The following is a 25079-nucleotide window of genomic DNA, read 5'->3' as shown; positions in this document are numbered from 1 at the left end:
GGGGGGTGTGTGTCAGTTTTTCTTTCCCTTCTCAGCAGTTTTCTTCCCTGCTGCTCCCCCTGCCCTTGCTTTGTCCTTGTTTCTCTTCTCTATTTTGTATCTGAACAAAACTGTGCATGTGTGGATGGAAAATGAAAATATGTGCAGCAAAATAGGAAGAAATGACAATCAATAGACCCAGATACTGTCAAAGATACTTAACTTCTTTGGGGGAAAAAAAAAAAAAAAAGGAACAATTCCAAGTGTATAAAACCCAACTACATTCAAAAATGTTTTAATTGGTCAGACCTATTCAATACCTTTCAGGACCCATCTTTAATATGAACCGAGTGCAAAAGCTCAATACATTTGAATTCAGTACAATTAAAACACAGTGCAGTGAAGGATGGGGGCAAAGTGAGCTGGTCCCACTGCACTAGTCTGGGGCCACTTTTGGGTTCCAGGAGCCCTCTGCTCCACAGGGAACCCTTTCCCAGCCAACAGTGGCAGCAGGGGTGCAGCTACAGCAGATACGCTGGTGTAGCTGATTCACAACTTGTTTAAGCAGGACCTGTTTTGTGTGTGGAAGTTAAAATGTAAGACTAATGGTATAAAGCAGGGATGTTATAACTAGCAAGGGCTCTGAATCATTTGGAAACAAAATAATATCACTACAAAGCAAATAAATAGAGGTCTGAAAAAAAATTTTAGAAAGAGGTTGAAGAATGAACTGTGTCTTCAGTCAGTACAATTCAGTGGGTGTTCAGTAACCTTTTCTGCTTCATTAACAAGAGCTTCTACATAGGGGGTTTGCTCCTTTTGCCTTCTGTTTGATTTTATCAGATTACACGAATTGCCTGTTATGTTGGAATAGTTTTACCTGTGACTTCTGCAACTTCAAGTTACTTTCCCAGTCTTTCAGTATCACCAAGAAATTCAGTCTTTCCAAACTGTTTGTATTATACTACAAAGTTACTTACAATAAATGCAGCCAAAACAAGATAGATGTATATGAAACTTATCCCCAGAGCACCATATTGTTATCTTTTTTGCACATATAAGGAAGGGAGGAAGTACACATTTACTATGGAGATTATCAGGTTTAAGTCATCTACTGCGGGTTGACGCGTATGCACTCACACACATACAAAATTACACTGCGGAGATACGTATATATATCACTAATCATTCAAGATTTCTCCCACAATGCCTCACAAGGCACTGATTTTACCCACTTAAACAGAAAGTTAAGCTAATCACAATGCCAGAGAGTATAACAAAGCCTTTTGTCTCTGATCTCTTTTGACTTTGTACTAACATGTACTTTTTTTAACTTCTGTAACAAAATCTAAACCATCAGAGATACTGTAACTTTAACTCAGTGTCTGAAGTCTTCAGAACTTATAAATTACAATCTAATCAGCTGCTTGGCCATCTCAGCTGTTCATTTCTTTTGAAAGTTATAGCAATAAATTGATTCTTCTGCTACCTCTTCCATTTCAAATTTAAGAAAAAGTACTGTGTCAAACTACAGTAACGTGAACGTTCTGGACAAGAGACATTCAGCATGTAGACCTTTCGGAAGCTGGAAATGTGGCTTTGAAGAAACTTTTCTTGTTATGATATATGGTTTCTGAGAAGTTTTCTACATCTTTGCAATAGCAAGATCAATTACATTCATACATTCTTTCAAAAGCACTGAACCATTCACTACTGCCATGTTAGGACTGTCAATGGATTTCTTTTAATAGATTTCTTCCCAGTACTGTGAACACACTTTGCCAGTCATGCAGATTTACAAGCTCTTCAAGAGTAAAAAGCTCCTGGGCATGTGGAAGGGTTTACAATCAGCAATGTAGCCTCTCTCATTTACTTACAGTGAGTAGTAAGTTGTAAAGGTAGCGCTAAGAATCAGAAGAGAGTAAGAAACTCCGTGAAATTTTTCTCCTCTTTACGTCACCAGTTCCTGCTTTCATAAGCTATGTTATACTAGAAGCCATATTGTGGATTCTAATGCACAACCTGACTGGCCTAGGTAGACAGATGGGGAAGTGGGAAAAAGACAGAATCTTTTATTTGTGGCTCTGCTTACAGAGTAATCCCTGCAGTTTCTGTTTCCCTTCCCAGAAACGACAGCAATTACCTATTCCATTAGCACATACAATAGGTTGTAAATCATGAAATAGGAACTTGAAAAGATTCTGAAGTGAGATTAAGTTCACCCTAACCTTCCCCTCTCAAGTGCAAAGTGCATGTGGGACAGAAGAGTCTCATGCAAGAAGTACTCTGGTTATTTTCTGAACTTTCTCTTTGCACTCTGTTGGGAAGCTCAATGTAAAATATTTTGGCTTTTCAGCTTCTGATCTGAACTGGAAGCAGCACATAACGTGCACTGTAACATTTGCTTTGATATGAGATGGTTGCATTATTCAGATGTGTTTGCTCAAATCTAGAACAATACCCAGGTTTTAGTTCCCATGCCATAGATTCATCAAGTTTTATATATGCAGTGCTTTCCCACCCTCCCACTGCCTTCAGCAGACTCATACAGATACCAAGATACACTGGTACAGAATTCTTCCACAGCTAGATCTTAATTACACCTCAGTGTAACAAGTGCAATTCTCCATTGCTTACAATATAACTGCACATTTCTGTGCAGAAGTACAGTGTAATGAGAACACAAGAAATACAAAGGTTCCAACTGTATTCTTCCTGAATTTACTCAAATAGCAGCCTGATCAAAAAACATTTGTTTTGCTTTGGCATAAATATGGTCTCATTATTCACTTTCCAGTCTTGGTGAAGCCAAAAGATCATTTCACTTCAACTTCCCCTTGTGGTTGCTCTTTCTTCAAACAGCAACACTAGATCAATGAAAGGAATAGCAGATGTGCATGCATATGATCCTTAATTAAACTAATGAAATATATGTAACTGTTGACTGTACAAGGAATTATGCAATTCTTCAAAATACATGCAGATCTGATTTATAAATGGAAAAACCCCATCTTTTCACTTCTCACCTATAACTTTTTCCTTTCTGTTAGGAAGTGATAGGGTCTAACCAGGCCTTTAAAAAACTCATAATCTTTTAACAGAATCAGATCTTGATGAGTTTGCTAAAAAGTAATGAAATAAAGATTATAAAGCTATTCCTTTCAGAAAAAAAGTGTGTATACTCATGAATTCTGTGACAGTGAAATAACCAGAGAAGCTGGTAACTACTAAGGGAATTGAGCTCTAACCCATGGACAGGATATAAAGAAAAAGGAACTGGACAGAAAAGGCAAGGAAAATGACATATGAAAGTTATAGAGAAATGCAGATCTGAAAATTATTTGACAACTTTATAAAGGCCTGATTTAACTTCTACTGAAGTTAATGTATTTAAGGGAGTTTAGCTGCTTGCACAAGATGCTAGTGCCATTCTGAATTTGTGATAAATTATTGCATGACTATTTCCTTTTCCAGACAGAGAGACTTCAGAATTATCATTATGCAACTTTGTTGTTTCCAGAAGAGAGAAATCATTTTCAAGTTGCTTTTCTTCCCCCTGAGTCTAGTTATAATTACTAGTTAAAGACGACTCCCTCTAATAATGAGTGCAGTATTTGGAAATTGGAGTTAAGAAGTTGCAATACTATGAATGTAGGTAGCAGAAATATGAAAAGAAGGCGGAAGGACAGCATCTGCCCAAACAAAAAGACTTGCTAATACAATGGTTGGTATACAAGAGAAATGAGCCCTCATCAGATACTAAATAATGAAGAGGCAGGCTATTCTGCTGTTTGGGGTTTTTTTGAAAGGCAGACCTCTAGGATGGAGAGGATAAACAGAAATCTAAGGGATTCCCCAGTAAGGGGCTGACAGCCTCTATGTTAGCCTGAGAGCATTGTTTCAAACATCCTTCTAAGACCAGCAAGACAAAACCAGCACATTCATGAGAACATGAGGTTGTGAAAATTAGACAAGACAGTGTCCCAGCCTGATCATGCTGTATTCTGTATCTTTTCCATTGTGCATTCTCTTGTCACTTTTTCTCATCTTTTACCTAATCATAAGACCAACTATATCATACTGCAGGAACATGACAGGACAATATATTTCATCCACTTCGGGTCAGTTTGAGACCAGGACTAGTGAAGGCATAGGGCTTGACCAGAACAGCCAGATGATATCCCGGCTTGGTCCCAGACTATTGCTGTCACAGCCTATGCATGAGGCTAAAGCATCTATCCATGCAAGGTCATCTCTTCATCCTATGTCCTGATAAGTTCAACACAAAGTTTCATGTTTATTTTCTTGCTTCTTTTTGGTACCTGTCTATGCCAAAATCAGAAAAACTATCAACCATCGGCAATTCAGTCTTCAACAACAGAAGTCTGGCAGCTTCAATTTTCCACCAAGAACTTCTATCCAATAAAAACAGACTAAGTAATAGCCCTTCCTGAAAAAGGATTATGATTTTTTTAAACATGGCTTTATATAAGCACAGAGTTTCATGATACTTCATAATTTGGGGGGTTTAAATTATTTTTCTCATATGCTAATCCACAGCTTTCAGAATAATGTAAATTTTCTGGTAAGTCTGCCCAGAAATGAAGTAGACAGATCCCTCTTCACTCAGAAACCTATTTATATATGGTGTATACAGTGACTGCCATATGAATGTCTTTGATTTGACTCTGGTTATTCCACTAAAGCTAATGTAACGTCTCCAAGTCTCAAGGAAGAAAAACTTGAGCTCCTGCCACTGAAAAGTTCCTACCATTATTTCTAGAATTTCAAGATTTAAAGTAAATTTTGTGCAGTTTTAAGACATTGAGTACCATTCTGACTCACCACTGGAAAGAAAAATATTTTCCATGACCCACTACAAACAAAATACATACACTGATATCTCAATCCAGAGTATGGTATATTAAAAAATATCCCAGCCATAAACCAACCAGCCACAAATAATGCAAAAGGAATTACTAGAAAATAATTGCCTTTAAGTGGTACCATTTCTGTTATTATTCAAAATGCAAAAATCACTTAAACTAGACTGCTCTTAGTAAAATTTCAGGGAACTAAACACAAAACTTTGAGAGAGAAATGTCCTTTTCATCAGCTTGGCATCTTTTCAGCTCCACAACTAATAGTAAGTAAAATCTACAATTAAAATTTCCAGTTATATGAGGTTATATGTAATACCTTGTACTGATCGTATTTCTCCGGGAACTTTGCAGGTTTATTTCTAAGACAAACATGTACAACAATTTACCTGGATTCCCAAAGCTCTCCAATATTTTGATACAGGCAGAAAAACTGGCTCCCTCAATGAGACAATCCACGGGTCTATCACCTTAACAGCCTGGTCTGTTTGCTGAGTTCTGCTTCTCAGCGAGGGTTTGCATAAGAATGCTGCTTGTGGGTTTCAGTATCATGATCAGTAGAGAAAACTGCTCTCCTCAGGATATTAGGCAAGAAATGGTGGGGGGAAAGGGAACTAAAAATGTGTTCAGACTGGCTGCTGCCATCAGCAGTATTGACCATGTGATACCTAAAAGTATTGCATTTACCCCATATTGCAGAGTCCTGTAAAGCTGTATTTGTGCATACAAGCTGGAATTGCTACAGAATAATGGCTAATGAAATGTGTGTGGTAATGACAAGCATAAAGACAAGAGTGGCTCAACCTCTTGGGCCATCAAGTCTAGTCCCCTGCTACCATTGAGAACCACTGTATACATTCCCACTCATCAGGAGTCAGCTAACGTGTTTTCTTGCTCCCACCTTTGCCTGTAGGATCTCAAGAGATTCTGCTGGCCACTTTCTTAAAGCTTTTGCTGTATGGAGGTATTTTTTTAAAAAACTATGATCATACATTTCTTCTACCCTTCTGCCTGTGAATTCAATATTGATAGGAAAAACGATATTGAGAAAGTAAGCTTCACAAGAAATTCTAAACTTATGTTTGTGCTGAAGGTAAACCCAAACCACGAAGGTGGAACCCTCTACTAAATAGAGCTCAGTGAAGTTGCTGGAGCTCTGCACAGGGATGAGATTGCAGGAGAAAAATTGTCTTTGAGCTTCAAAAAAGGTTGTTTGACTCTTCCTCATTGCTTTCTTAGTATTTTTCAAAATATTTTTGGCTGTCAAAATAAAGCATTGGAAGTGCTTGATATTTCCAGCTTAATTTTACAAGAATTCCTATCTCAGCTAGTTCAGAAGCTTATTAGAATGCTGGATGGAGCTTATTTGAGTTAAAAACACTGCCACATGCTTTTTTTTTTTGCCACTTGCCAATGATAACTATTTTTTTTGTTACATAACACAATGTTATTTTTTCTTAGTGGGAGAAATGCATTTCTTTATTCTATTCATTCTCATAAACACTATATTTTACTTTAAGAATCATATTTATTTGTGAAAATAAACAATCATCACAGATAATGAAGCATTTATTATTAAGATTAAGGCAGATTAGACTTTGTGACTGTTGCTATTCTAGCTGGCAGTCTTCATAACTGTTTTAAGGTGCTAACTGTAGCAATATAGTCATTTTGCATGGGTAAACACCGCTGCAAGGGTTTGCACACAGTATCAGTGCTAGACAAATCATGCAATGATCAAAGAGTGAGCTTGTCTTTGCAACTCTGAAGACTAGGCAGTTCCTGTCATCTTCTCTTTCATCCAATACACAGAAATAAATATATCCCTAACTGATAGAATGCTGCTGAGAATATAGATTGCAACAAACACAATGAAAATAACCATTTATGGAGTGAAACTGCTCTGAAAGTTGCCCATCTGCAATGTCTACCATATGCTTCATTTTACACTTGCAGGTGCAACACCTTCCTGGACCTTCTCTGGTTTTTTCCACTTATTTCTGTGAAGGATGTTTCTGAGTGATTTGGGGGAATTAGCTATTTTTAGGTGAAGAAAGAATCTGAAGGAATTAATATTTTAAGGAACAGGACCCGCAAGCCTAAAAGCAGCATATAGATATTTTGCCTTTTTTATTTTTCATAAAAACAACAGCAGCAGCAGCAACAAAATCACAAGATTATATTCAAGCAATACAAGAATATCAATAATGATAATGTCTTCTCCTGTGTAAGCATGCCATTCTAGACTCTGTGTAGACCAAAACAAGCATCTAAATCCCAGCATAGCAATGATGTGTTACTGTTCCCATGTGCAACTTTTATGGCTGCAGCCTTAAGTATTTTTTTTATCAGAGCATTTATTCAAATTTCTGTTTCCATGCCACTCCAGGAAAAGTAGCTGCTTGAGAATTAAAATTGTCAGAAGTAGAAGAAAGAAAAAAAGGGAGAAAAAGAGCCTCAGTGAGTTTCTCTGCCATCTTTTTAAGGTATCTTTCATCTACTGATGTTGTCCTGTGCTCTGAAATGGTTTGAAAGGTTGGGCACTCCCGTCTGAACACCTCTGGCTTCCCAATTCAATGGTCACAAAGAATATCATAGTTGGGATCTTGTTACCCCCACAGCTGTGTCAGTAGCATTGTTGGAGGTGGTGTAAACTGAAGTGACGTGAAACAAAATAAAAATACCTTTTTTTCTTTCCATGGTGTTTTTAACCTGCTTCATTTCACTGATCTTAGTCTATTACATGATCCCAAAACAGGTGAGACAGCATAACAGAATTAGTGGTGAGTGAGGGTGGGAGAAGAAAAAGACAGAAATGATTGGCTGGGGCAGGTAATCCTTAAACCATGTATATATAGGGAAAAAAAAGTACGTGGAAGATCACCTTTGGACAGGTGCATTAATATAACTAAAGCAAGTTTGACAATCTCTTTCCTAAGTCAGAATAGTGTTGCTCTGTATATCTGTAGTGTATGACACACGCAAATAAGCAGAGTGCTCAGCTAGAGAAAGTCGATGTTAGCACAATTTTTCACTGAAACCTCTCTTCTTGCCTCCTCCTCACTCTCATGGGGCTTTTTGCCTCCTAGTGGCAGACTAGGAACAGCAGCAGAAATGACGTGTTTCTGCATTCATAGTCTCTTTGTACATAGTTGTACTGAGAGAATTACAGTCTACCTGGCTTCGTGCTGCTCCTGGGGGATAACATTTCAAGTATGCGAACTTAGTCTGAGGGCAAGGCAAAGAGTTAGCAGTCCTGCTTGGCAATGCTGTGCCACTCCCCAGAGTCAGGCGGTCTGGGGAAAAGTGCCACCCTGCTGCAGTGGCAACCCTGTTACAGCATCACTTTGGAAAGTACCTGATTTTCAGTAAAAACTTGATATTCCTGAACACCAGCAGGAGCTTCTGCCTGCAATTGCTACAGCACACTATGGGAACAAACGTTTCTTGTAGTGTCAGTCTATGTTATCTTTGTGTCTGCAGATGGGGTGAGACTTCCTGAAAAATGTGCTGTTGCATTTCCATCGGGTTGCCATTTGAAGGTGGTTTTAGTATTTCTGACAGAAGTTTGATGTTGTCATGAGCAAATTAGCCACATTCTCTGGTGTCCACAGGCACTGTCATGCATATGGGAACAACTGGGCTTTCCAGATACTATTTGTGGACAGCTGACACACAGGATTCCCTGAAAGCTCCTCAAGTCAATGCTGTGGCTCTTTTAAATTGTCATAATTCAATCCCTATAATCTTACAACCATTGACTATTGTTACTATATTTGTATTTATTTGAACAAGGAGTGCAGAAATCTGTTTCCACTATTTATATTTTTCTACACTAGAGAAAGACAGAATTGGCAAATTCAAGAAAGAAGTCAAATGATGCTGACAGTCTCCTTACCCCGACTATGCTTTGCAAAGGATGTATTTCTGTCATGAAGGAAAGCCCAGTGTAATCCAGTGCACCACAGTCAGGTGCATGTTAAGCTGCTTGGGTGTACGCCCTGTGATAATAAATCAATCCTTCCAGAGCACAGTCCTTCCTGTGGACATCTAAAGCAGATGCAAAGCACCTGCTGTAAAACAATCTCACACGCAAAAAGCCAGAAGTCTTTCTTTTTTGTGATTTGACCTTAGAACCACCCTGTCGGCTCAGATTTTAAGCAATTCTTCTTTGAATACAAAGCTTGTATTCAGGTATTAGCTGTCATGTTCCACCAAATTGCTCATCTTCACTGCCCTGCATTCCCTTCTTTGTGCTCTGGGCCCTGGGCTCTCCCTCAGTGCCCCCTGCCATGTCACAGGCTATTCCCTGCCACTTTTTCTGCAAAGCTCACTCATGCAGGGGACTCAGACTAAGCAGCTTTTGAATTAGGCTTTTTTTGCCGTGCAAGCTGTGTGGTTCTTGCCAATGTTGGTGCTCCTGTGTTCTGTCAGCCTGGGTTCAGCAGGAGGAGTTCAGGGGGAATTGAAAGCAGTGTGACAGCAGAAAACACTCCAGACAGGCTAAACAGGAACACCAGGCCTTCACTAAACCCTCCACAGGCACCAGAAAACCCTCTTGAAAATGCAGAGTTCACCATGGTGGTCAAGAGCCCACATGCATACAGACGCAGACCCATGAAGCATCAGCTGGGAGGACTCACAGAGCTTGCCACAGCACCATCACCCCTCACATCCCACAGCTTAGCCCTCAATGAGGGCCAAAGGTGATTACTAGTGGTAGCTCGATGAAATGATTTAATGAGCTAAGTTGCAGGTGATGTGCATATAACTATGATGGCTGAGTTTGTAGCAACCAACTCCTGGCCTGAGGCAAGGGGGATGTGGAGGGTACCTGGTGGCCATCTTGGTAAAGCAGGCAAGCAAGCAGGCAAGCAAGCAAGCAAGCAAGCAAGCAAGCAAGCAAGCAAGCAAGCAGGCAAGCTGCCTGGGAAGTTGCTAGAAGCTGTGTATGAGGGAAAATCAGTAGAGACTGGGGTGAGAGAGAAGATGGAGGAGCATGGCAGGGCTAATGGGAGCTGGGCATAAGCAGTTTGTGTGGGGAAAGGAGCGCTGGCAGCTGTGGAGGGTGGGCAGCCTTTTGCCTGCCCTCATAATGGTGTGCTTCCTCAGCCCCCTCCCTCTTGCCCCTCAGTATTGGCCATGCCTGTGCTGTGCCTTCTCCCGCCATCAGCTCGTGGGGCCATGACTAGCTCTGTGCCTCCCTGCTGCGGCTCAGCCTGAAAGCGTGGGGGCGGCCATCTTGGCAGCTCCTGTCAGCAGCGTTGTGGCACCCAGGGAGAGGGAGAAGAGAGACAACCTGCATTGGGGGAAGGGGAGATTGTGTGGGAAGAGAGGGAGGAAACAACTTTCTCAAGGAAGAAGTCGCTTCAGTTTCCTCCCTGTACACCCTCATGTAAATGGTTGGGCAGGGGATTATCCACTGGCCCAGCTTCCCCCTCGGCATGGCCCCCAGCTGCTGATACCAGGAAGAAGAGGAAGTGGAAAAGCAAGAGGAACAGACAGCTTCAGCAAAACACCCCTGACTTCCCTTTCTCCTCAACATGTCCTACTTGCCACTGCCTGGGAGGCAAACAAATGTGCAATAACATGCAAATACTTCGCCAGGAGTTGTGCAAACCCTGTGGGAGGGAGAGAGGGAACTCTCTGGACACTCCATGCTTTCGCACTCAAACTTAACAACTTCCTCTCCTGGCCCCTCGTGTGTTAAACACCCATCAGCTCTTCAAGTCTCATCTACTTTTAGTGCAGAGAAGCAAGACAGAAACCCATGTTTCCTAAAAAGCATCCCAGCTCCAGGCAAGGCCATGCTCTCACTGTTTGCCCTTCTGCACTAGCTTGTGGGGGCACAGAGGTCTCAAAGCTGATGTCTGAGCCATCTCACCTGTCACCTAGCTCAGTTATCATGAGCTTTCTCTGGGAAGTGGGTAGCAAAGGGACTTTACCCTCCAAAATCTCCTCCTTAAACCTCTGAAAAAAAGGTTTCAATGAGAGCAATTTAGGGTCTGTCAATTTCATATGATTTCTTACCAAAAGCTCTTCAGTGTTTTCATTTTAAAAAGTGGAAGATCAGAGCTACGTTTCGCAGCTATTGCTCAAATCATACCAGAGGTTGTCAGGCTGCTTTTGCTTTTAAAACATGTTTGCTTTAAAAAAAAAAAAAAAAAAAAGGATTCTCATGGTTGATTTTGGTAAGTCAAGCAATCCTTGATAATGTTAAGACAAAAATGAGTTTTAATGACATGCAGTTGACATCTTTCTGTACGTTATGTACTCTCAAGAAAGTATCTGTCACAAGAAGGGCCAAATTTGAAAACATCTGAAACAGAGAAAAAGAAGGCTCAAGTTAAATTCTCAGTTGCCATGAATCTTTCACCATTTGGCCTCTGCACCCTTTCATGGTGCTTCTGGGATGATTAGTATTATTTAGTATAACTGCAGCTAATAATTCTAGAGTCTCTTCTTGTGGTCTCAAATTTTAACTTTTTAGTTATCATATATGCTGTATTACAAGTATTTTTATATTCTGAAACATGAAGGGGGAAAGGCCAAGTTAAAAAAAAAAATTAGTGCTTTACAGTTTAGCCTTATTTATGTGGTAGAAATTTTATTTATGTTGCAACAAAACCTTCTTGGCTTATTTTGTCAAATCAGTTTTCTCAGTTACATAGCTAAAGAGTGTATATTTTTGTCTGTGTATCATCAACAGGTTTCAGAAAATAGTTGATTACTTTCTCATGCAAGTCCTGTTGACTCACAGAAGAGCTGGATAAGGAAGGAAAACTCTTCTTTCCATGCTCAAGCTCCTCTTCTTCTGCTCTTGTGCCAGGAATAACGCAAGAAGTGTCCAACAAGGTGCTACACTGTAGAGCTCACCAAACACCATGTTCACCTCAGTAAGACACAATGTAACACTGATCTCTGATATAATTCTGTAATGTCTTTTTTTTTTTTGTAACTAAGGAATATTTACAAAAAATCTCTATTACATCCTGAATCTTTTAACTGCAAACTTCAACAGATGAGAAATGCACACAACAGGAACTAATTTTGGCAAGGCTTCACAATTTCAATTACAGTTAATCCAGCATCAGATATTTTTGTCTATCTCTTATGAAGGTTTTTCAGTTTCTTGTCCTTTGCATTGGGAAATTTCTTGAAAAATACTGCTGACTCTAGTAGATCCAGCTGATTTGCAAAGGCCAGAAAAGGAAAGGTGCTAAGCACTTTCATGGATTTTGTCCTTTAGTAGCATTTAATGACCTCTCTATAGATTGTCTATTCACAGAATCATAGAATCGTTTAGGTTGGGAAAGACCTTTAAGGTCATCGAGTCTAAACATCAACCATGCCCACTAAACCATGCCCTGAAATGCCTTGTCTATGTGCTTTTTGAATACCTCCACGGATTGTGACTCCACCACTTCCCTGGGCAGCCAGGTCCAATGCCTGACAACCCTTTCAGTAAAGAAATTTTTTCTAATATCCAATCTAAACCTCCCCTGGCACAACTTGAGGCCATTCCCTCTCATCCTATTACTAGTTACTTGATAGAAGAGACCAGTACCCACCTCACTACAACCTCCTTTCAGGTAGTTGTAGAGAGCGATAAGGTCTTCCCTCAGCCTCCTCTTCTCCAGACTAAACAGCCTCAGTTCCCTCAGCTGCTCCTCATAAGACTTGTGCTCTAGACCCTTCACCAGCTTCGTTGCCCTTCTCTGGACACGCTCCAGCACCTCCATGTCTTTCCTGTAGTGAGGGTCCCAAAACTGAACACAGTACTCGAGGTGCGGCCTCACCAGTGCCGAGTACAGGGGACAATCAGCTCCCTGCTCCTGCCGGCCACATTATTTCTGATACAGGCCAGGACGCCATTGGCCTTCTTGGCCACCTGGGCACACTGCTGGCTCATATTCAGCTGGCTGTCAACCAGCACCCCCAGGTCTTTTTCTGCCAGGCAGCTTCTCAGGGTTTATAAGCAGTGCAAACCCATACAGAGCAGTTGATGGAAAGTGATGTGTACTATTAGCAGTTTGTAAACTACTTCAAAATGAGATCATAGAGTAATAGAATGGTTTGGGTTGGAAGGGACCTTAAAGATCATCTAGTTCCAACCCTCCTGCCATGGGCAGGGACACCTTGCAGGTTGCTCAGTGTTGCTCAAAGGTGTTAGATGTAGCACTAAGGGTTGGACCAGATGATCTTTCAAGGCTCCTTCCAGCCTGGACTGTTCTGTGATTCTGTGATAGCAGTGACTCTCAGCTTTGCTTGGAGTTGGTTTTGTTGAAACGCTACCTCCTCCCTACCTGAACTGCAGGATAAAGTGTCTCCATGCAAGCAATTATTGTTCTTAGCACATGGCTGAAGAGACCCTTCACACAGGCAGTTACTACCCATCAGCCGATCAGCTATAGCTTGCTGGACTCTGCAGCTGGACTACCAGCTCCCTGTTCCACAGTCTGTTCCATGAGTTCAGTCACTGCAGACTCTGAGCAGTGGCCACAGCAGAGTGAAACAGGTCTCTGTGACAGGATGCAGTTAGGGTTCTTTTTTGTAGACCTAAAGCTGTGTTGTAAGGAGGTAGGGAATGGACTGGGATCCCAGTTTGTGTGTAGTATCAGGTAGGAGGACAAGGATGTAGAATAATGGTCTGGGTTGTGTGGAAGGGAAGATATATGACAAAAGTGTAGGGAAAGGAAGACAAGAACACATTTCATGTCCAGCTACTGCCACTGTGCAAACAGACTTTAGGAATCCCCTGTGTAGGCCTGGCATGCATTCTTTCTTGCTGCAGACTCATTCTAATTATTTATAAATCATCATTCATCCGTTTGCCACACATCCTATGCACCGTTTCTGCAACTCCTCCTGTAAGTCAACAGTTTAACCACATCAGTGGAAAATTCACAACAAAAAAAATAAGCCTATGCTGTCATGGTGTTCAGTCACCATGCTGTTCAGATGTACCTTCTGAGGAAGTAATACATTCTCAGTGTTGATGTGGGGCATGGGATACCTAACAATTGCACTTTTAAACTGTTTCCCCAGAAGGCTAGAAGCCTGCATAATGACCTCTACTATTTTTCACTGCAGTTTGTAAAGGTGCCTCACCCACGTCCCCTCAGGTTTGCCGCTATGGAAGTTGAAGACTGTTCTGTGTCACATGTCACTGAAAAAATACAGATTAAAAATATTCAAGGAAAGGAAAGAAAATAAGAGAAAAGGAAAGGGACTGGGGCATGGGAGGAGAGGTGCTTTTCAATCCAGATCATTTCACTGGCTGTGTTTACAGGACACAGCATTCATACCAGCAATACAAAGAAACACAGGATTAGAATAACTGCTTGGGTAAGAAGTCCCTAAACTACTGTTGCAGTGGAGGAGAAGGAAGGTAGGAACACATCCTTCGAACGTAGCTTCAGGACAGCTTGGTTGGTTAGACAGGCACAAGCAAAATACAAACATAGTGAAGTTTGTGTGCTACACATAAGCAGAATCCTTTGTTCCCATCTCCCACCCAGTGCCGTACTGCTAGGTGTCCCATATAAACCTTTTGTTATTTTGTACACTATTCTTCCTGGACTATCTGACCAGTCACAGAACTGGTCAAACCTCAGAATTGCTCTCATGTAAGCAATCTCACATTCTCTAGTGTGAATTTCCTCATGTCAGCAGCACGTTTTCAAGGATTGTCAGACATGAAATCAGGCATCTGGAAAAATGTTCAATCCAGAATATTAAAGTTTAATTAAAAATAAATGCAGCCCTTTATATTGATTTATTAATTTAGTACAATTGCTGACATCAGTATCAAAGACAATGATGTGGCCTAATAACAACAAAGAGCATGGTCCCACAGCATAAACCTTTCAAAACACAAAATAACTTCAGAAATGTTCCCATGGGAGTTTTAACGGAAGACAATAAAGTTTAAAAATGAAAACCCAGTTTAATCGAAACATCTTTAAAATGAATTTTTCAACGAAAATTTTCCTAAGCACTTCTGCTTAGGATTTGCATAATGCCTGACATCCTTTCCATGGTCTGATCCTTTGGACTTTTAAAAAAGTTTATTTTGACTATCAGAGAATTCTGATCCCTGACCCTTAGCAGGTGATAGCAGGTTGGTCACTAAACCTGCTGGCTTTAAAGTGACTGGTTAACCTGTGATATAAACTCATAAACAAAACAAAGTGAAAGTTATGTAAAATAAGAATGCATTCATCTGTGCCTCTGACAATGACAGCAGAAAACCCGGATCGGTTTTCCATCTGCTGACAGTCCTTCTGGTAAAGTCAGCTTATGCAGAGAGTGTACACAAACTCCATATTCTGAAGTCTTGCTGGTACACTCAGAGTTTCTTCTTTCAAAAAGAATACTTCCTCCTTCCTGTCCTACTCTCCTGCCTTTTTCCAAGATGCCCCTCTCTTCTGCTAACCTCACTTTTCCCCTTTTTATCCCATACTTGGAATGTGCTACTTGGGAAACGAGAGATGAATGGGCCATGTGTCCCCTCTTCCATCATACACCGTCCCGGCAGCCAGATGGATCTCACCTTTCAGCTATTGAGCAGAAGGGAACCCTAATTCATGAAGCACTTTCCTTGTAAAATTACTGTGTTCGTATTTTTCCTGTGGTGTCGTTCCCGGGTGCTTGCACAACAGTGACCTCTAATGGAGGAGCCACTCCCGTCACAAATCATAGCCTCACATCATTAATTTAGGTAGGGAGGAGGAAGCACTGGAAGTTATCCGGTCCAACTGTTCGCTCAGAGCAGGGACAAAGTCCCCAGATTGATCAGAGCATTCTTCAGTTGGCTTTTGGCTAAATGCAAGGATGAAGAATCTGCAGCCCCTCTAGGCTGTCCCAGCATTTGGTTTTCCTCACTTAAATGAAGAAGAAGAAAAAAGGGGGTGGGGGGAGAAACTAATTGGCATTTTCCTTTTTTGCATCTTGCTTCCAAATGCTTCTTGTTTCCATTGCCTCTCATTCTATCCCTGCGCATCTCTGAGATGAGTCTGACACCCTCCCATTAGATATTTGAAAACAGCAAAAAAGTTTCTGCTTTGCATTCTTATCTCCAGGCTGAACGGGCTCAGTTGTCTCAGCTTCTTGTCTATCATGTGTCTTAGTTCCCTGATTACCTACTGTGAGCACAATGAATTGGGTTGTTGCTGTTATGTCTGCTCAGTGCCTGCCTGCTGCCTTAGAAGCACAGATGTTATGGCTGCTTTCTTAACTTTAATCAGGCATATTTAGTTGCTTATCAAGTCTGTTATTTGCAGACACTTGAATCTGCTGTCTACAGGGTATGTGGGAATGAGAGGGGGAAATTGATCTGGGTCTCTTTCAGTTTTGCTGTCTCCTCACAGAGGCTACAGGCCATAAAGATAAGGAGGCAGCATGTACCAGCCTTTCTGCTCCAAGGGCTAAAGTGTACGGGGAAAATAAAATTTTCCATTTTGTTGTTGTGCAGGACTACACTGCCAAATTTGTTGCTAAGCACAGGCTAGATTGAAAGGTAAGGCCAGTCTGCTAGGCATCCATTAGAGGATGGGCCATTGGGTATATCATCAGTTGCACAGGATACTTCTATTGTGGAGGATAGGACAGCTACAGACTATGGTGGGGAGGAGAGCAGCAGGAAGCAGAAAGGCACTGGTGGTTGGCTAAAGGAGGTCCATATATTGACTGTTCATTCTTGTGGGCTACTGCATAAATTTGAGCCCTAGCAGCTGCTCTTGGAGGCTGAGGAAAAGAGATCTGGTGGAAAACTCATGTCATGTAAAGAAAACATTCAGATCGATGCAAACCTAGTTGTGGAATAATGAACGAATTAGAGTCTGAGCTCCAAAAAAATGATAAGGTGGGACCAGTCGTAGAGACTGGACCATTGCAGGATAAACTGCAGGGCCTGTAAACACTTTAAGGGATAAAAAAGATTGTCAAAAGGGTTTGGAAAATAGTTTTAAAAATTACTAAGAGATGGAGTGGATCAATGGTTGTGGCTAAACTGTTGTTTTGAGAAGCTTTGTACAAGAGAAATAAGTGTGAGCCTGGGGACATGATTTCCAAACATTTTTCTTCTCTAGGGAGAAAGAAAACCAATCTCCCTGTGACTTATCTTCAGGATCAAAATGCAGATGCCCTCAGAGGTTTAGAGAAGGGTCATGGTATTGTAGAGGTTGTGACACTTCTCCAAAACTTTGTTACACAAGTGACTAAGGGGAAGACAAGCTGTTAGAGATGTGTCAGCAGAAGTGAAAGGAACACCCAGCCATAGCTGTAAATCCAAGTTGCACAAGATCCTCTGATCCCCATTTCATTCTGTGAAAATGTAAGCCCCCCCAAATGGTTAAAAAAAAATTTTGCCAATATTTATGGATTGGATTTGGCAAATTCCTTACGTGCCCCAATTTTAAACATGTGTAATAAATTGTTCTCATGAATTTTCCACACCTTTCAGTGATGACATTACAAATTATGGGCCATTCTTCACAACTTCAGTGCAAGAACATGGGTGAAGCTTTCTTTTTGTACATTTCTGTGTATTTTTTCTATTCTTAGTTTTCTATATACTCCAACTTTTGCACTGAGGGATGCTACTGAAGGCAGCTGCTGTTTCTGTTCATTTCAGATTTTTCATGTTAAGAGTCCTGAACTCTGATGGACAATTACTTTTTTTTTTTTTTAGTTTGTTTGATTCTCTTAGTGAGAATACAAAACAGTATAAATGTTCTCTTTGTAAGAAAAAATAGCTAAAAAATAAGACTTTTTATTGAAATAAACCCACAAATCCCACCAGGTTCTTAATCCCAGACTGTTGATTCAAGCATGGATGACTTATTGATAAATATTAAAACTTTGCACTTGCAACTTGCAAAAAAAAAAAAAAAAAAAAAAAAAAAGCACCCGTAGATATCCTTGTGTTATCTGTCTTAAGCTATCAGGAGACATTCACAATACACTTACATGAGACAGGTCTGGAATAAATGACTACAAAAAGGTGTCATATCGATATAAATACTCAAATGAGAGTCTCTTATCAGAAGAAAAAGGATATTAGGGCAAATGTTGCTAATTCCCCGCCTTAGAGTGTGACTGTAGAGAGCAGCAGTAGCTTTAACAAATGGTGACCAAACTGAGTTTCAAGGAAAGGAACCAAAGTGTGGAAGCTTTTTCTTGAAAGCAAAGTGTTTTGGGTTTTTTTTTCCCCATTTCCTTCAAACACCTTTGGTGCTTTTAAAAAAGCAGATAGGTTGGCAGCACTGGAGAAAGGGAGCTGGGAGCCCTGCATTAACTTGTGCAACTCCTCTTTGTTAGAGTAGGAGAAGCTGACACATAAAATCCAACATTTTTCATGTTACAGTTCAGGTTACAAAAGAAAGATTGGGGTACTTTTGTATCTTAGAGTGAAATAAACAAGCATGGTATGTTCTATATCAGCTTCACATTTACATTTATTTATGAATGTGATTTATCTTTGTCCAATTTATATACCTAATACATTTTCCTATCTTAGCCTTTAGTCCCACCCCCGCCCCCCGCCCAGGAATAGGAAAAGCCCTAAGGGATGAAGGTTGTATGAAGGTTCAGCAAAGGTATTGTTGTTCTGAATTTTAGAGGTCTCTGCAAGAATGTGTTTTGTCCAAGTTGCAAAGTACAGTGGTGGGGAAGGTTGGAGTTCATTTCACTCCTCTTAAATAGACCAAGATGTTGCCTGATTTCAGTGTCAACCGGCTGATCTCAGACATGGCTGGATGTAGAAAGTCCTGGTTTGCCAATAGTTTTCCTAAGTAATGTCATGGGGCTCTCGTTAATGCGTTGCAATAATATCATGGGGCTCTCAAGTTGGCAGCAAGCCACTGCAGGATAACTAGGATGCCAGAGTTTGGGAAGTTCTGAGTGCAGTTTCGTCCTCTGTGCCAATATAGAAACATCACTGCGCATTATGTATGCATAGAGCATAACTGTCATTTAGTACTGTAGACAATCCACTACTGTTGCAGTGCTTGACTAGTTTTATATTTTATTTTCCCTGGTGTCTTATACAGTGAGCAGAAAAGCATTTTTTTATTTCATTGGGACAGTTGTCCATTTACAATGTTTTTGAAAGTAGCCTAAATATCAGGAAAAATTTTCTCTCCCTCAGTGTTTCTCTACTTCTTATGCTCCACTTGGGCCTGACAAACAGAAAATTGTGTCTGGCTCACAAAGACAATAGTATTCTGAATACTTTGTTATTCTTAGCCCTGTGAGTAGTGTTTTGCACAAATTAATTTCAAAATCTGCTGTGTTCCCAGTTATGCAAGACACCTGGACTTGCTGGTCCTCTGTGGCTATCTGAGGTCCAGTGATCTCAGTGATCTCAGTGATCAGGAAGGTAGAGGTCTCTTCACACAGGGTTCCGTGTGAGACTGGTCCTTCTGAGTGTGGTTAGACCTTCAGCCTGTCACATAATCAACTATCATGTGTTCCTGTGCAGAATCAGTAGGACTCCATTGAGACACAAAAGTTGGCTGTAAAATATTACACTGAAAGACAAGGACTTTTTCTTTTTTTTTTTCTTTTTTTTTTTTTTTGGTCTAGTGAAATTATGATCTTAAAATGTATTGTGATGGCCTTATATCCCTCATATGCCTGCTTTTGCTCATGCCAGAGGAGAATTAGAGGCATCCCTGTGCATGGAGAAATGGAGTCCGTCCTTTTTAAAAATTGTCAGCTGCCTTTTACTTTCATTTATTTGTATGTAGGTTTCAGAAAACAGGGCCCAAGGTGTGTGAAACCCACAGCTCTCCTGAGAGTTCCCTAAACACCAGACCAAAGCTGATTAATGGTTTATGGTGGAACTTCCCATTTCTGTTTTGATGGTGATTTGCTTTGCGTGAAAGATGTGAGGATTCTTCAGTTCAGAGAAAGGTTAAGCATCTCTCTAGCTTAGTAATTACAGCACTCACTTAGAAGTGGGTAGACTTAGTTTCAATGCACTGCTGCAAACACTGCTTAGGTTTTTTTATGACTGGACTAGAGATATGTCTTTCCAACATGTCTGCTTTGGTCACTGAACCATTGAACCATTGGTATGAAGGTAATGCAGCAGTCCTTTCCAAATGGGCCTGCTAAATCTGATGAGACAGAGAAGATTGCCTTATTTGTGAACCTGATAGAATGAGGCAGAAGCCCTCTTAAATGGGGAATGGCATACTGATGAAATGCTATGATTTTAAAATCTAATTAGGTTCATTGCAGAACATGGGCTGCACTAGACACTGCATTCTTAAACATACAAAGCTTTATGTTGCTCCTCATGGAGGTATCCAAACCCTTTGCTCCCTATCTTATAATGGATTTTTTTTTCACTCTAGGCCTTGCCTACAATACAAGCAGAAAGACAAAGAATGATTCTTAGAAACCAGCATCTCAGCTGGGCCACTTAACTTGGGCAAGTGAGTTAGTACTGGGAAAGTGTTTAAGAAAAAGCATGTTCTCACTGAAGGCTGATATGCTTGTCCACACTGTGCTAGATGTAGAAACCTCTCCTCTTTAGAGGAATTTCTCCATTCCTCATGTTTCATGAACCTGTTGGCCCAAGTCCTGGTTAATGTTATATTTCCAGTTTATGGAGATTTTGATCTGGTATAACTCCTTGGGTACCTCTGAATAGCTTTGCATTGTGCAGTATGGACATTCCCTTAAGGCATGCAGAATTAGGTGGCAGATGAATATCAACTTTGAAAATTCTTCCCAAATGATGAGCCTAGGTGCCTAAATGATGGACATAAGTGCTGAAGGAGGCACCTTTCAGGATTAGAATAACAGACTTTGTTGACACAGGAAACATTCAAAATGCTAATAGTTACATAGTGCACACAAATATCATGGCAGACAATCTTAGCAAGCATATCAAGAAACCAACATCCTAGCTCTGAGATTAACCCTTAATACATTTCTCATTCCTCTCTGTCACTTCATATACCTGAATCCTGCCTAAGGATAAGTGCCTTATTCCACTTTTGGCTCTGCATACTTAGGCCCCCTCTTTCAAAAGAATAACCCAAGGAAGCACTTCTTCCATTAAAGAACAGATGGAGAGGAGTGTGAGTCCCTTCCTAGCAGTTAGGAGTATGGGCTTCAGTGTCAGTTCCCAGAATTGCTACATAATGTACAATGTAACTACTTGTGAATAGGAAGAAGCTTTTCCTGACTATCCATTAAAGTAGACCCCTTCACTAAGTAGCTGTATTTTTTGTGTGAGAAAAATTTGGTCCCAAAGGATTAATGTTTTTTCACTATCCTGGAAGAAGACAAAACCCTTTCCAAGATGAATGCTACAGAACTACAACACTGAGCCCTGACTGAGTTATTTCATGCCAAGTTATGGTACAACTGTTCTCCAGGAAGTGCCTGCGTGGAGACTTTTTGTTTATAGTCATATGAGGTGAGTGACAGAGTTTGTCACAACTCAGATGCAAAGATAGTAACACTGATGAGGCAACGTGAATGCCTTCCAAACTGAGACACCTGGAAAATGTGCTGCACCTCACTTTTAAACTGCTGTTCTAGCTCCATCTGGATGTGACATGGTTCAACCCCAGTCAGCAAGTTAGCACTATGCAGCCACTTGCTCAGTGTCCACCCCCCCACCCCCCCCACAGTGGGGTGGGGGAGAGAATTGGGGAAAAAAAAGTAAAACTTGTGGGTGGAGATAAGAATAGTTTAATAGGACAGAAATGAAGAAAATAATAATGATAACAATAATAAAATTACAACAACAACAACAACAATAATAATAATAATAAAAGAATTGGAATGGACAAAACAAGTGATGCACAATGCAATTGCTTACCACTTGCCAAACGATGCCCAGTTAGTTCCTGAGCAACAATCTGTTCCCCCCGGTGAACTCCCCCCAGTTTATGTACTGGGCATGACATCACATGGTATGGAATATCCCTTTGGCCAGTTTGGGTCAGCTGTCCTGGCTGTGTCCCCTCCCAACTTCTTGTGCCCCTCCAGCCTTCTTGCTGGCTGGGCATGAGAAGCTGAAAAATCCTCAACTTAGTACAAACACTACTTAGCAACAACTGAAAAGTCAGTATGTTATCAACATTATTCTCATACTAAATCCAAAACATAACACTATACCAGCTACTAGAAAGAAAATTAACTCCATCCCAGCCGAAACCAGGACAGGATGTTATGACTAAATAGATCCCAGCAGTCCTCTCTGCTTTTCTGGATTTTCTTTAAGTCCTTTTCTTTTCCTTTCCTTTCTTCTTCTTCTCCCCCCTGCTTTTTTAAACAAATGGTAGATCCAAATAGATCAACCAAATTCCTTGGTTGCATATCTGCCTCAGAAGATTTATCTGAATTCTTGTCTCAAAAGTTCTTTTGCTTCTTATAGTATACCTGAGAATCACCAGTATCACTGCAAGAAGACAGGCATGTTAAGGGCTGTTTCTCTAGGTCAGAAATCAACACAGCTTGGCTTGGCTTGAAGTCAAAGGAAAATGCAACCATTTTCCTTCGTGTTCATCAGCTTCAATCTCACATGAAGCTACACCTGCCAGCAGCTATTATTGTAGATCTAGTAGTTTTTTCATCTGGTATTATGTCTAAGTGTTTTGTTTTAAACTTGGCTCCATTATGATGGTCAGAAATGAAATAGTGAATTCTATGTTTTAGTCCTTCTTTGCATCTCTGGATTCTACAGACCTTCTGGTCCTTTCATCTCTTCCTGTATGCACTAAAACTAGAGCCAGCCTCAGCCAGATTATGTCCAATCTTATGTTCAAAAGGTTCATTGGCTTTTTTTGTAGGAATAAGTTTGTCTTCCCAACAACTCCAACCTCTGTCTACTGTAAAACTGCCAGAAAACAAACTTTCCTACATTACACCTCGCTCCACCTTCTTCAGTTACTTGTTTTGCTCTCCTCCTAATTTTTTTTCCTGTCTTCTCATATTGCTATAATATTAATTTTGCCCCATAGAGCATCAAAGCAAAGACCAAAGAATGTGACCTGCTTCCTTGGTGAGGCTTCTGGGTTGCCTGTGAAGCAAAGATGAAAGCACTTTTTTCCCCATAGTGCTATATAACATTGTCAAGGAAATATAGTAAGCATATGAATTCATGGTTTGCATTACTTTGAATTGTCATTCATATTTGGATTCAGAGAAAACAACCCGGAGCTTTGAAAAGATTTAAACAAAAAAATGAAACTCTTAATTGTTGCTTATTTTCAAACTGCATTTGGCAACAGCCGAAGTCCTGTGTTCAACATATTTGCATATTTACATACTGTTTCTAAACAAACCCTTTTATGAAGGCAGTTAGACATTTGAATCATGCCAGAAGAGTAACTGTGTGTTTGCCTTGCAAATTTTAATGTAGGGTTTTGCAAATACAAAGGCTCTATGTATATTTGGGCTCTTGAATAACTAGCTCAAGTTAAAGCATCTTTACAGCAAACAGAAATCAGCAGGCAACAGCACAGCGAGATGCTAGCTTGGTAGAACCGTTGGCCCTATTCAGATCCCATTTATCCATATGTAAATCCAGCGTAAGTCAAATGACTTGAGTTGAATTATTGGCATAAACAAACATAGTATTTTGCCCTTTAGTACTTGATTCTGCAGAGTGGGATTCATTACAATAGAAATAAATAGAGAAAGAAATATCTGTTTTATATTTTAAATATAAAAAATATTACTTATGTAAACACTTTGAGGCCATTGCTTCAGATTTAGGAAGAATTTGATCATTGTGTAAAACAGAGACAAACTCAACCAAAACCCTCTGAACTTTGTGAAACATTGTTAAATGTGAACTGTATTCTGCATTCAATCGTATTTCACATTGCCATTTTTCAAGTGCTACTTGCAATGGGCAAAGTCAGACCTTTTTCCCTGTAAGCTTAGGTCCCTCTATAAGTTTCATGAGATACCTTTATTCTCTTAATATAAGATTGACAGCTTCAGATAAAGAATACCTCTTTAGTAATACTACCTTCAGGTAAAGATTGCTTTATCTGGGCACATATACCATGATGAAAGTATACAAGCTACTCCAGGAGTTCTAAACTATTTTGCAGAGCAAAGATGGCCTGAAAAGCTATTCAGATTTCATGCTTCTCAACATTTGTCTGTGAAATCACTTCTCTTGAAATTATTGATTTGGTTTATTAATAAAATACTTATCAAACCAGATGCATATATAGAGTTTGGAATTTTAAAGAAACTGTCTTTTTAAGGAAACAAATTCTACAGATTAGTAAAAAAAAGCCCCAACTATACTGAAGATTTACATATAAATGCATAAATCTTGAGTGGTTTTTCGCCCCCTTTTTTTCTTAGTTACAAAGTACTTCTGAATCAAAATAAGATACTGCAATTCCTTTCTGGAAATCTAATTAAAATGCTTGACCTATTCCCATTTCTTGCTTGGTGTCGCATTGACGCTTGACTGCAGAATTCCTCTAGATACACAAACTAATTTGCCAGCTTAGCCTTGAAAGAAGCTGTTTTCTCTTCCTTAATTTTGAGTGCCAGAATCAGTAAGGCACAAACCAGTTCACATGATGAAGGAGCTAAAAAAACTACAAAGTTTCTTCGTGCCCTCAAAAGCAGGAAGTCAGCTGCAAGGAACTGAATTGAAAACTATTAGAAATACATTTAAAGTTTTACAGTCACATCCACTGCAGTTTTAGTACTAAATCTTATGCATCCATGTAATAAAAAGTAAATGAATAGAGCTCTGTACTTACCATAGTTTCACGCTCTTTGTCTCCACAAGTCTGCTAAAGAGTATGTACTGTACTAGAGAGAGTAAAAAATGTTCTTTGTCCTTCACTGGGCACTTCCTTTTTTGAAAGTGTATGTGGTCTATCCAGCCTTCACAGGAAAAGATACCAGCAAAATCCTCATTTTGCATATTATCAGAGACCTAACATTTGTTTGGGATACACTGCACCACTGTGAAGGACAAATCACAGTGTATGAGCGTTCATTCATTTTATGACCTCCAAGATTATAATGAAAAACAAGTCTATGCTGATAAGAAAATTATATAGTCATGTTTTCACTAATTTTTGACTGAATTAAAAAGGCAAATTTATTTTATTTTTTTCTTTCATACTTGGGGTTCCTGAATTTTCGTGTATTCAGGCTTCACTACTAACCCCATGCATGTCTCCTTCTGGCTCATATTTTCATGGATGTTTA

At 40.1% G+C, this 25079-nt stretch overlaps 1 protein-coding gene across 4 annotated transcripts in view; it reads right to left on the bottom strand.

Moving 5' to 3' along the window:
- The window catches only part of FYB1 (FYN binding protein 1), a 69479-nt gene extending 44638 nt beyond the window's left edge, over window positions 1-24841 (bottom strand). The window contains exon 1 of one of the 4 annotated variants that reach the window (XR_005931565.1): window positions 24623-24841. Coding sequence is in view for 2 of the 4 variants with exons in the window: in XM_030005281.2 (XP_029861141.1) it covers window positions 24623-24625 (3 nt within the window). In the remaining 2 variants the exon portion in view is untranslated. Of the gene's footprint in view, window positions 1-5248; window positions 5444-24622 lie in introns of those variants that run through there. The other 3 variants (XM_030005281.2, XM_030005279.2, XM_030005280.2) reach the window with 3 other exon arrangements.
- Window positions 24842-25079: the final 238 nt, after the last annotated feature.

This window comes from Aquila chrysaetos, chromosome Z (genome assembly GCF_900496995.4).
Source record: "Aquila chrysaetos chrysaetos chromosome Z, bAquChr1.4, whole genome shotgun sequence".
In the NCBI taxonomy this organism is placed as follows: domain Eukaryota; kingdom Metazoa; phylum Chordata; class Aves; order Accipitriformes; family Accipitridae; genus Aquila; species Aquila chrysaetos.
The sequence above is the reverse complement of the archived record's forward strand: the minus strand, read 5'-3'. Positions and strand labels throughout refer to the sequence as shown.